At 35.0% G+C, this 13515-nt stretch overlaps 1 protein-coding gene across 1 annotated transcript; it reads left to right on the plus strand.

Annotated features, from left to right (window-relative positions):
• Nucleotides 1-7848: 7848 nt before the first annotated feature.
• On the plus strand, nt 7849-13455 carry LOC133195017 (uncharacterized). Its single transcript, XM_061330905.1, has 5 exons — nt 7849-8267; nt 9938-10087; nt 11158-11275; nt 11850-12014; nt 13090-13455. The coding sequence occupies exons 1-5, from the start codon at nt 7849-7851 to the stop codon at nt 13282-13284; spliced, it is 1047 nt and encodes a 348-aa protein (XP_061186889.1). The 3' UTR covers nt 13285-13455.
• Nucleotides 13456-13515: the final 60 nt, after the last annotated feature.

Below are 13515 nucleotides of genomic sequence, written 5' to 3' on the forward strand. Positions count from 1 at the left end.
GGTAAATACTAAGGTATTAAGATACTAACGAGTATATAGATTTTCATCTAATATGTTTTCATTGAGTGTTTTCATAAGAAGTAAATTGCTGGAGGATATCATGTTCTCCCTGATCACATCGATAGCGCGTAGAAACAGCGGTACATAAACACACACTTTTGTGTACAAAGCAAACATGTAAATCAAAAGGATGAAAAAAAAACGATGAAATAAAAACATTTCTCTATTAACTGAAATTATTGTCTTTACACAGCTAAAAATAAATGAATATCCGCCTGAGAACATGCGAAAATTATACCCAATACAATGTAACGAAGGATTTTGGGTTTAATCCGAGTACACAATAGCAATGATGTGATTACATGTACATGCAGAATACTGTTTTTTTTTATCCTTCGTGCATGTGTTCCTCCTATACGGAAAAAAATTACCAGTAAATTATATTATACCGAACGAGGTTGAAAAATGCCGAACTTTATTTCTTAGAATTAACACAATTATCAGACTTCTCTCATATCACTGTAAAAATGCCCTAAAAAATAAAACCGTCTGGTTTGACTTTGTCAACGCGTTTTAGATCAGCTTCGAGATTTTTATTAAATGTCTGGAGTATTTCGCTTTGTCTGCAAGTCTTTATAATAAAAAAAAAAATGGCAAATTTAGAGGAGGCCCAGGGGGCCCGCCCCCTTTTGTATCCAAAATATACACAAGATTTAATAAATCATTTTTGTGTGGCTTTGGGCCCTTAACCCGTCCTAAAACTGGTCGGGCCCCCTTTTCAAGATTCCTGTATCCGCCATTGAAAAAGAATGTGTTGTTCTCTTGGATGTCGATATCTGAATTACATTTTAATTAAATAGCCTATCTAATATATCATGAACGCCCATAATAGGACGATTATTTGTTTTTTAAAATAAAGTGGTTCTTACAGATATTTAAAAAACCCTTATAAACGGCTAAATAATTTTTTAATTCATCTAACAATGTTAGTTTAGTACTTTGCTTACATAATCTAACTTTTATAAATTAACACGAAAGTCGTACGATCGTATACAAATACTCAGAAACAATCTTTTATATTTAATGAACGTATAGGTGAATAAATTTCCTCTCATCACTATACGTATACACCCATCCCCGAAATAAATAGGCCTAAAATGTTTTCCTTCGCAGTCGGTTGGTTTTACCAGGTACAGGTAAGTACAAGTGAGGATAGAGCTTTACAGAAGCAGGTGATGAATTCCAAGAGAAAGGCACTGCCTATTTTATATACATGTACATTCCTAAGGACCTGGTTTTCTGAACCGATGTCACTGTTATTCAAAGACCTAGCTAGAAATTCTCTCTCTCTCTCTCTCTCTCTCTCTATTTGAAATGCAGGCCCGTCGATCGTAAAAAAATATGACAAAATAATTTCAATTTTTAATAAGTATCTCATCTCCCAAGTCAAAGACCCAAGTAAGCTTTTCTGTTCATAATTCTTCATCTTTGTTTGTTTTCTTGGTGTATATAAGCGTTATCGTCGTTGTCGTTCTAAAGCTATGTACATGTACTTGTAAATTTTTCTCATTTTTATCTTATCAAGAACCACTGGGCCATAACAACGAAAGTTACAGAATATTTTTGGTAAAGTTTTGTTCAAATGACGGGTCACATCCTCTTTTACCAGATACATTGTAGTTTGTTTGTTTGTATGTTGTTTAACGTCCCTCTCGAGAATTTTTCACTTATATGGAGACGCCACCACTTGCCGGTGGAGAGCTGCAAATTTTGTCCTATACTCGGCACTTACGGCCATTGAGCAGTGAGGGATCTTTTTCGAGCCAGCACCTACTGCGACCTCGGTTTATACGGTCTCATCCGAAGGACCGGTCTCCACGTCCCACAGTGGGATTCGAACCCGCGACGTAAGGATCAATTCCTTACTTCGCGACTCTAGAGCAGACGCTCTAACCACTGCACCACGCGGGCGACGATACATTGTAGTAAAAATTAGATGGGGTAAGGTGCGGATCAAGGAATTTTTTCCACGGGAGGGGGGGGGGGAGAGGGGATCCCAATAAAAAAATATTTCAACCCAGAAATTTCTTGCCAAAAAAAAGAAACTTTTCCCAAACGTGAAAAACCTATCTGTGTGTGTGGGGGGAGGGGGGGGGGGTCGTTGACATTTAAAGCTTCATACCTAAGACTTTTCATACCATTTTAACACAGATCCGCGTTATCGAGGAAGGGTCCGCATTTTCTAAGGGGGGGGGGGGTCATGGTCACTTTTACTTGGTTAAGTATATACATTTAACTCCCCCCCCCCAACCCCCTCTAGATCCGCGCATGGGGTGATTTAAAATAGTATTCTCAAGAACCCCTGGACTACAATGAGAAAATTTTCAACATAGTATACATTCATTTTTTTTTCAAATCTTGATTCCAGGGAGAAGGTTTGGGCCGGATTTATATATCCCCCCAAACGAAGTGTGTGGGTTTGGGGTGGGGGTGTTTTGAGTTTTTTGGAATCACACTGTCCCTCTGCCTAGCTGTCTGTCTGTATGTGATGATTTGCCCAGGATATAACTTTATGAAGAAACTGGAAGGTCACAGTTGGTACAAAGATTACTAATGATCCAAGGGTGTGTCATGGATTTGATCCAACATCATTCCGGCAAGTTCAAGGTCACTGGTAAAATAGCAGTTTTGTCCGACCCATTTATTTGTAATAGAGAGTCACTGCAAGCTCATACTTGATATAGGAATAGTTTATGACAAAAGGGTTTGCCACGACCTTCATCCAAGGTTATTCCTGTAAGTTCAAGGTCACTGACAGAAAAGTGTAAGATTATTGTATGTGCTATAATTTTGAAAGCTCATACTTGGAACAAAGATTACTTATGATCCACCGGTTTGAGATAACATTGTACTAGACTGGCAGAAAAAGTTGCAAAATTTGTGCCTGGATTATAAATTTATAAAGGGTGGGAGGAACACAGGAAACTTTTTCTCAGATTGCTTAAGATGGGTTTGTCCCACTGGCAGATAAATATTAATTTTTTTCCATGCTATAACTTTGTAATATAAAATCACTGGAAGCTTTTACTTCATACAGAGATTGCTTATGATCCAAGGATATGTTTTGACCTTGATCCTAGGTCTTTCTGGCAAGTTCAAGGTCACTGACAGAAAAGTGCAATATTCTTTTCCAGGTATACCTTTTGTCAATGAGTATCACTGGAAGCCCATAATTTGTTCAAAGGTTGTTTTTGACCTTATCATAGGTCATTTAGTCAAGTTCAAGGTCACTGATATAAAAAGTGTAAAATTCAAAAAGGTCTAGTAGCCCATGTGGCGCAGAGGTAAGAGTGTCTGCTCTAGAGTGGTGGAGTAAGGAGTTGATCCTTACGTCGCAGGTTCGAATCCCACTGTGGGACGCAGAGTCGGGTCTTTCGGATGAGACCGTATAAACCGAGGTCCCGTCTGGCAGTAGGTGCTGGCACGAAAAAGATCCCTCACTGCTCAATGGCCATGAGTGCTGAGTATAGTTCAAAATTTGCAGATCTCCATCGGCAAATGGTGGCATCTCCATATGATTGAAAATATCTCGAGAGGGACGTTAAACAACATACAAAAAAAATCTATAATCTTGGACAAGTTCAAGTTCACTGACAGGGGAATTCTACATTCCTTTACTGTCTCTCTACTGTTGAAACATTGCAAGTTGATACCCTTACAGGATTGTTTATAACCTTAAAATGTTGCATGCCCTTGACTCAAGGTCGCTATGTCCTGTCCGGAGCTCCGACGGAAGACCTATTCGTTGCATTGCAACGAGCTCGGCTCTAGTATTCAAAATACATTTGTTATTTTATACTTTCATTTGCTTAATTCCCTTGTGTAGAAACAATTAATTCCATCACTAATAATTTATTTTGTTCTGATTAAATATAAGAAGTTAAACAAGCTTGATATTATTTTTTATGTATTTTAGCTAACTTGTATTTTCAAGCATAGGATTGGAGGTAGATTTGTTTTTCTGATTGTAGAGATGATCGGATTAGTTCATTTGCAGAATGTGTGTATGACTTGCACATTAGGCCAATGTTGGTCCAATATATCGAGCCAACATTGGACCGATGAGCAAACTGACATTGGGCCAATGTCATTTGCCAACGTTGGCCCAATGTAAGTAATGACGTTGGCCCAACATTGACCCAATGTCGCATTCATTGGGCCAATGTTGGCTCAAAGTTGGACCAATATCTGTAGAATCACACTTTACATTGGGCCAACGTTGGCCCAACATATCGGGCCAATATTGGGCCGATGAGCAAACTTACATTGGGCCAATTCCATTTGCCAACATTGGCCCAATGTAACCGATGACGTTGGCCCAACGTTGGCCCAATGTTAGCTTGCTATCTGGGTAGTCACATCTAATGATCTAATGTTATATAGGAAAAAAAATCAGTAGAGATATAATAAATTATGTTATTATACCTCTACTGATTTTTTCCCTATATAACATTAGTTCATTTGATGTGACTAATTCCCTAGAAATTGTTATGAATGGACTAATCCCCGTGCGTTAGTCAAGTGAGCTAATCCCTGCATCAAAAGCTGATTCCCGGTTATCTGTAATCCTCTAGATTTTGCTTTTATATTGGTATGATATGTGAATGGACTAATCCCCGTGTGTTATATAGTTCAGTGAGCTAATCCCCAGATAGCATGCATACGTTGGGACAACGTTGGTCCAACGTAACACACTTTGTTGGTCCAACGTTGGCAAACAACGTTGGCGCAATGTCTAAGTGCACTGTGGCCCTTTGTTGGCCCAACATGTTGGCGCAGTGTTGGCCCAACATAGTAATGTAATCATGTAATTGTAGGGCCAACATTGGGCCAACGATGAATGTCGCATTTTAACCGAAAGGCCAACAATGGGTCAACGTTTTTTAAGGTACATATATAGGCCTATATAGTAATCGTATCGCCAACATCGGACCAACGTTGGACACGCATTCAACTTACATGGCAAATGATTGGCTTTCAATCATAGAAGTACAACACAATTCCTGTATTTGTTTTAATTTCCATCATTTCAATACAATGAAATTAATCAATTTCAGAAAATCAACTTGTTCCTCTTATTAATGTTTTAGAGTATTCATGTCACTTTCATTAAGGAATCTTAATTATTGAATGCAGTCAGCGGGGGAAGGGATAGTTCAAATGTTTTTCTTAAGTATATTCCACATCACTATTAATAATATATAATCACTTCTAAATTTCTCTAGTATAGGAATCCACTATTTCAAACTTGTAGAATGTAGGAATGTAAATTAATTGTGCATTTTCTCCTGTCCATATCACATCTGAATTGTCCACTCCTTTTTCCTGTCCATGCGATTGTTGTTTCTTTATGCTAGAATCCATGTCTTTCAGGAAAATACTTTAATTTGCATCAAAGGCCATATGACACAGAGGATTTTTCTCCACCAGTTGCTATGAATGTTAAAAATACCATATCATTAAATAAATTTTATTTCTTTCAAACAGATAACTAGTAAATATACATGAACATTTTGAAACAAGTGGGTTTTTTTAATAACTTCTTTAAAAAAAATTTACATTATGCGTAAGTTAAGTTTTAACAAAGCATAAAGTTCTATCTATCACACATAACAATTTTACTTACAATTCAAGGGCTAAAATAATCCATTTTCTCTTTTTTGAGTAAGAAAGTATGCTTTGTTCCAGTGCGGGCGTTATATAAGAAAGTGACCGCTCTGAGTTTGCAAGATCTGATTAAGATGCACGTCTCCTAGGAAACCGGCCAGTCACCTGCTGAGCAAGTGAATTTCACCACTGACCTAATTATATGGAGTTCTTAAACACAACACTTTAGTTCCAAGACGCTAAATATAGGATCTCAACTTTATTATTTTGTGTGGAATTAAACTTCTACTTGCAGTTTTCGTATATTACTATAATCTTAAATAATTATTTGATAGCTTTTTTTCATAACTTGGGTTCTGGTAGATTTTTTTTTTCATTTCAATTTAAATCAAAATTCAGTGAGTTAATAAAATAATCTCTCCTCTTTTAACAGCCAGTTTTTGATAATAAATTTTTATGAAACCGAAATGCACCTTGGGTTGGCCAGCATTACATTCCCAGCACACAGTGACCATGTTCATGCTAACATTGGGCCAACGCTGGACCAACTACTGTTACCAGCTTAAATAAACATGCATCTTTTTAATGGCATAGCAAACATTGGGCCGACAATGACCCAATGTAATACTCCCAATTCATATGCACATCGTTCTATAGTTCGCAGAACGACGATGGGACAACGTTGGACCAATGTAGAGGAAACGCATGCTACCACTGGCCAAACATACTGTTACCAGATTAAATAATCAAGTGTGTTAAGGTTGCATTACAAACGTTGGTCCAACGCTAGGCCAACTTTAGAATCCCAACGACCGTAGACAATGTAGCAAAAGGAGTTGCTTAATGTTGGACCAACGTTGGGCAAACGTGAGAATCCCAACCTGGTTGGCTACTAAAGGAAAAGACTGACATGGTAACATTGGTCCAACGTTGGTCCAACGTTGTCTAGCCAACGCCAACCATCGGCAAACTGTACAACCATTTACCAACGTTGGCCCTACATAGTCATGCTATCTGGGTCCCTGCTATAAAATCACGCTATCTGAATCCTCTAAATTTTACATTTGTATCGGTATAATAAAACATTGAGAGATTCAAGTTCCCAAGGCCAGGACTATCGAGGCGAAATTGATATTGAACACAAGTTGACATTGAACACATTTGGCAGTTTGGTCATTTTTAAGAAAATTATAGGGTAATTTTAAGAACTTTATATACAACCCTCGTATTCTTATGTAAAATACTTAAGAGACGTGCTGGACAAAACAAAATTAGCGTACATATATAAGAGTATATGGTAGAAATTAACTAATATTGATATTAACAACTAATTAATGAACATTGATTTTGAAATGTGACTTTTACCGAGAAATTATTCTCTCTTATAGGTCATTTCTTTTGAAATATCCGAGTACATCCTTTACAAGGAGACTTATATGAAAATGCTCGAAAATGAGCAATATCTGAATATAAACGTTTCTTATTGAAGCAAAAAAAAAAAAAAAAACAAATTATACGAAAAATGTGTCGCCAAAACATTCCATTTTTTTCTCTTTCTGTGTCTCTCTCTTTCCATTTAACTGAAAATCCCGTGTAATATTCAGTCAAGGTAACGGACAGGTGTACTAGTAAACAGACAGTGCCGAACTATATGTTTACATGTGGAAAACTCAAAAAAGATTAACTACTAGAGCTTTATCAAAAAACTTTAATCACACTAAAGTTAAAAACTTAAATCGCACTGCGCGTGCTGTGGTTTTTTTTTTTTTTTTTTTTTTTTTTTTTTTTACTTAGTTTTTCCTAGTTAACTACTAGAGCTTTATTAAAAAACTTTAATCACACTATCACACTAAAGTTAAAAGCTTAAATCACACTTCGCGTGCTGTTTATCCTCCTCATTAAAAGCTTTTTCTTAATATATTTCCCATTAAGTCAGTTTAGATGTTTTTGCTATACATTATTGAATTCGATCGGCATCGAATATCTGAAATGTGATTTAAGCTTTTAACTTTAGTGTGATAGTGTGATTAGAGTTTTTTAATAAAGCTCTAGTAGTTAACTAGGAAAAACTAAGTAAAAAAATGAAAAAAAAATAGAATGTCTATAAATGTGTCTGCATGTTAAAGGGGAGGTGCGAAATGTCGTGGTGTCGAAACGTTGTGCAACCTCAATGTAACAATCATGGCTGAAAGTGAAAGTAACGTGTATGATTCCGATGAATCTGATTCTGATTTATCTTCCATTGGAAGTGAATCGTCTTCAGCGTATAAAAAGAACAAAAGATTTCCAACTCAGGCAACTGATTGGACATTGGACCACCTTACCGCATTAGGAGTTAAATATGGCGAAAATGCAACAGATCTGAAAACGTTCATGTCAAAGCTGAAAACTGTAAACATTGATCGTACACTAGGCAAAATGCCTAAAATCTGCAACACTCTAAAACAACTAACTACAGAAAAATGGTCATTTTCCTGCAATTTAGAAAAGGATAAAGGGGGTGGGATAAAGGATGCAATGGAAACAACGGAAAAGACCATTGAAGACTTTGTGAATGAACAAGGAATGGATGAAAGGGTTAAGCAGGAAGATGAGAAAAAGTAAACGTCATTGAAAAACTAAATATTACAGTACAAAGTACAATGGATGCTTTAATATGAACTCTACATACAGCTTTAATGCCCTGTTCACACGGAGAGTTTAATTCGAATTAAACGTAAGTTACTGGGAATCAAATTTGATCTGTGTTCACACGCAGAATTTAATGCGAATTAGTTTAATTCGAGTTAGTTTATTGCGCATTAAATTACTTCGCATTAGCTCCGTGTGAATTGTCAAATGTTGATAAATGTCAAATATAGGTACTTGTGATATTTTTGGGTGAAAAACAAAGGAAAATTATGTTAATCACTAAAATATGTACAGACACTATGACATTATGTCAAATGTATAATCTGCTCTGCACAATATGACGTGATTTGTAAATGACGTCATAATAGCCTCACTGAGTAGCCTTGTTGTAGAAATAAAATTATAATTCGCATTAGTTTACTTCGCATAAGCTGTCGTGTGAACGCAATTTAATTCGCATTAGTTTAATTCGCATCATTTTACTTCGCATTAATTTACTGCGAATTAAACTCTCCGTGTGAAAAGGGCATAATACTCTTCATTGTTTAAAACTATGTATTTAATATTAATTCTCTACCTCTACACAGCTAGATTCAACTTACAAAATTTTCAAATAGATCTACTTTAAAAAATTACACAGAGTAGGGCACATTCAGTAATCATGGGCATAATTACATGTATCCTGATTTTTTTATAACAACAACTTTTTTCGCTTATTTTTTACTCACCTTAAGAGAAGATGGGGGAGCTTACGTAATACCCTCCAGGTCGAAATCCAAGGAGGAAAGTTTTTGGAGCAGATTTCTTTTTAAGTCCTTCTATGCACTATATTGATCCGAGATGCATAGATGATGCCTCGACATGCAGTATGTGTGACTGTCATGGTACACCTCAAGTTTCAAATGCTGCATTTTCAGCCAAAGAATGACCAATTTAATGTTTTTGTAGCAGGTCTCATTTCCATGTAACTATAAGCCCTAGCTATAATGACAAAACTTGCATGGATGATACATCTAAGGATGCACACTACTGGACTTGCTTCAGATGCTAGATCTGCATGACCTAAGCTCACCTGAGCTTATCTGATCACCAGTTCTCGACATGCATCCTGCCGCATCCGTCCGTTCTAGTTGACCGTCTGTGAACTACATGTAGCTTTGTTACATTTTGACTTCTTGAGAACCAGTGGATCAACATGATCAATTTTAACCAAAGTTGTCAAAAAGCAAGATTTTTTTTTTTACTTTCAGTAGTCTTTCAGGTCAATTATTACTGATGTTCTTTATTAGAGTTTGTTTCTAGATTTTCAGTTATATAATTTCAATTAAGCTGATTGAAGCAATGAATTAATTTTTTGACATTAAGAGACAACAATCAAGTAATAGATGGCCCAGTTATAATGGAAGGGAAGGAGGCAAAATCAAACTTATAATGTTTTTTTTTTCCTGTAAGCACAGCTAAATTACTTTAATTTTTGACAATTCTTGATGTATGTGATAGCCAATGAAATTGTTGCAATGTTAGTTAATGTACTGATAAACTCCTGCCAGTCAATGCTGAATTCAATAAACTTATAATTATAATTTAAACCTGCATATTTTTGTTTTATTAACTGCATATTTTAACATTTTTTTTACAGAATGAGATTATTCTTCATATGGAGATTTAACATTCTGAATTTCTGGAGGTACCTTTTAACCCTTCTTGCTAGATGGGACAAACCACAGAGAGAAGGAAGATACACAAACCTCTTCATGGCCTTTTCCAAAATTTTTTTCCTTCACCCAGAGTAAGTATTTGATATAAAATCAAGACATTCCTTTGTAAACTCTGATTAATTAATTATCATACAAATGACCTTCATTATCTTTAACACCAATATCTCGAAATAGCAGGGATAAGTCGAAGTGATCTGGCAGTCCCAACCAAATTTTTTCTCGGTGTTTTTAACGTCTAACAAGATTTGACTGTATCTAATAACTCTGAGTCAGGGCATTTTGAGGATCAACCAGAGCAATGACTCAAGGTCACATTGACAAGCTCAAGGTCAGGGGAAACTATGAAATCATTCTTTGAGCCTTTTCTAAATAGTTCAGGAACATTAAAAGTTAACAAGAAATTTACCCATGACCAATAAATATGACCATGATCTGATTCAAGGTAACTTGAAGAACATGCATAGTTAACTTAAATATCTTGAACACTGATTTGTTGAATACCATATATGAATTAAAAAGTAAATCTTTGGTTTTGACTCTATCATGAATTTACCTCTAAATAGTGGTGTTCCAATCATCGATTATAATTGAAAATCAGTCGATTGCTGACATAATCCAAGTGCTTGATTACAAAATTTTTATTCCGATTAATCGGTTTATTTCTTTATTCTACAAACGTCATAGTTTTTAAGCCAAATATTCCAGCAGTGACTTGTCTATTAACTGATTTGTGTACAGTAATGGCGCAGATGAACAGACAGTTATATCCATAAACGGTAACAAAGCACGTTCCCAGGTATGGACGTACTTAAGTTCTACAAAATGAATGAAGGACCAGCTTGACCACCACAGAATGAAGTCATTTACCCATTCTTACCATTTAATTAACTAGATTGATAAACTTTGTAAATGTCCGATTATAATTGATAATTAGTTAGTTACAGTAACCTGATCATCGATTATGATATTCTTACCGATTCCCATCACTACCTCTAAACCTCAATGTCATATTTTCTTTCTCAGTTTTTAAGCGATTCTACCAAGTTCATTGTACTAAGGTTTGACTGTAGCAGTAAATGTAATTGTGATTAAATGCACATTCAGAACATAAATATTTTTTTTTCTTTGATTATTTGTCAAGGACTGGCAGTAGCGTTTGTGATGCCATAGGTATTAAGGATTCAAGTGTTCATGGAATACCAGACATTCGTTATACAACAATGGCAAATGAGACATCACAGATTCTCACTGTGACAGAGGTAATAAAGAAAGAAATAATCTCTTAGAAGTTTGTGTTAAACCAGCTTTTATTATAACTTTGTATGCAAAAAAAAGCAACAAGATTTGCCAGCAACTCCAGCTCTTGGATATTTATGGTTACAAAACAGTGAAAGGCTTTAAAAGGTTTCTGATACAGGAAATCTTGACTGCTTGTATTATGCATTGCCAGGTTTCCAATTTGCAAATTGGTGATTCATAAAAAATATTGTTGTTAAAGTTCGTTTACAGCAAATAACAGACCAAATATACATCATTTCTTTGTTTGGAGGCTGATAGAATTGTTAAAAGGAAGTCAGATTTGTGATTCATTTCATATTTAGATGTGGAAAGAGATTGAACAGGTGAAATACATATACCTTACTACTATTGACCTTGAACTTCTTAGAGTTTTGTAATTTATAATTTATAAGACTACATTCATGTCGGTCAAAACACTTACTTTTAGTACTACCACCATGTTAACTTTTATTTGAAGTGAGGGCTCTGTCTTATCCTTATCATTGAGATCATCGTAAAAGTTTTTTTTTTTTTTTTTTTTTTTTTTTTTTTCAGGTAAAGCCATATAATGCTTTTACAGGAGAATATAATGAAGAGACTTTTACATTTAAACATATTGGAAAAAATGTTCTTGGTCGACATGGAATTAAACTGATCATGGAAGCAATTGAATCATTCTTCTTTCCCTATGTAGTGGGACTTTTATGTATTGGAACAAAAGTAAGTCTTCCATAATTATATTTTAAGCTCACCTGGGTAAGGACAGAAAGATCTTCTGTTTAGATTTTGTCTGTTACCCCTGTTTTCAGGCTTTGGTTATTGGCAGCACTTTATAAAAATTTCAAACTTCTTCCTTCTCCAGAAGCACAAGTCAAAAGATTGCTTGTTACTTGTAGGTCTAGTTGTCTATACCCTACACAAGCCATTTCCTTGGACTAATTTAAGATATTTATCATACACAATGTTTTAATTTCATTATTTTACCAACATCCAAGCACTGGGCAAAAATGCAAGAGTAACAAATTACCTGTGACATAAATACACAGTGAACTCTCTACATTTAATTTCTTCAATAGATGGTTTCAATTCTCACTACCTTTGTAAACAAGTTGCACATGCAGTTACCCACTTGTATTTTCATTTATGGTAACATGAGATTTCAGTTGTTATTTTTCTCAAACTATAATTTGATGTAATGTGTTGGTAAACTTTTATTAGATTTTTTTTTCAAAGTCTTCTATAAAACCACTATATACATCTTTTTTTCATCCACATTTGATTGAAAGCCACCTTGAATACAGAGAATTCAAGTTTGATAATCAATGAGCAGACTTTCCCTGAATGAGATGATTTATTGTTTACAGGGAAATTTTTGCACCTTTTAAAAAATGTGTTTAAAAAAAAAGTTTTTTGATTAAAGTTAAAAAAAAAAAAAACAAACTATTCCCATGGATTATTTCACATTTAATTGTTTTCTTAGTCAATAACAATCATAAAGGATGGAAAAGCAGTAGGGCAGGCATTCAAGTATAATAAAGTAAAAGTATTGTACTATTTCCTGTGCTTGTCACTGTGATATACTTGAGAGAATGTAAATGGTACAGAGTCAGACCATATTTTTAGCAAGAGTTATCTTTCTTTTTCTTGTCAACAAGACCAGTGATTTTTTGATACTCAATAAACTTTAAGATTGGTTTACTTATTCAAAAGTTAATTGTCAAATAAATCCAGTATTTATGTATCATCAACAGTAAGCCAGCTCAGGTGAACTGATTTGTAATCTTTTTGTTTTCAGATTATTTTTACATACCTTTATATTGAACGGGAGGATTACTACAGCCTGAGGGAGAGTGGATACATTCAGAAGCCCAATAAAGCCTCTATATCTTACACAAGGCCCTTCGATTTCATGGATTCTGGTGATAGACAGTCTATCTTAGACTCCTTCTTCTGGTTTGGTTTTGTGCAATCACATGGTTACAAATATTGACATACACATGTATGTACATGTACCATGTATGTTGTATATACTTCTAATGTTTTTCAGTGTATTAAATTTTCTTTTTTTTGTACTAAGTAACTTTGGATTTATTGGGTACTTATAATATTGTGGTTTATGTTAAATACATGTATGTTCCGTTGTAATTACATAGAAAAAACAGAGTCTACTAATAATCTTGTTTTTCTTTCCTGATTGAATACAGAGGTACTTGGATTACAA

This window comes from Saccostrea echinata, unplaced genomic scaffold, assembly GCF_033153115.1.
Source record: "Saccostrea echinata isolate AGI-Se365-2 ecotype Australia unplaced genomic scaffold, CSIRO_AGI_Sech_v1 ptg000029l, whole genome shotgun sequence".
Classification (NCBI taxonomy): domain Eukaryota; kingdom Metazoa; phylum Mollusca; class Bivalvia; order Ostreida; family Ostreidae; genus Saccostrea; species Saccostrea echinata.

Coding starts and splice junctions, on each gene's coding strand:
- LOC133195017 (XM_061330905.1), top strand. CDS start 7,849: ATGGCTGAAAGTGAAAGTAACGTGTATGATTCCGATGAATCTGATTCT. Junction 10,088..11,157: donor ATTTTTTTCCTTCACCCAGA/GTAAGTATTTGA, acceptor TTATTTGTCAAG/GACTGGCAGTAGCGTTTGTG. Junction 12,015..13,089: donor TTTTATGTATTGGAACAAAA/GTAAGTCTTCCA, acceptor TTTTGTTTTCAG/ATTATTTTTACATACCTTTA.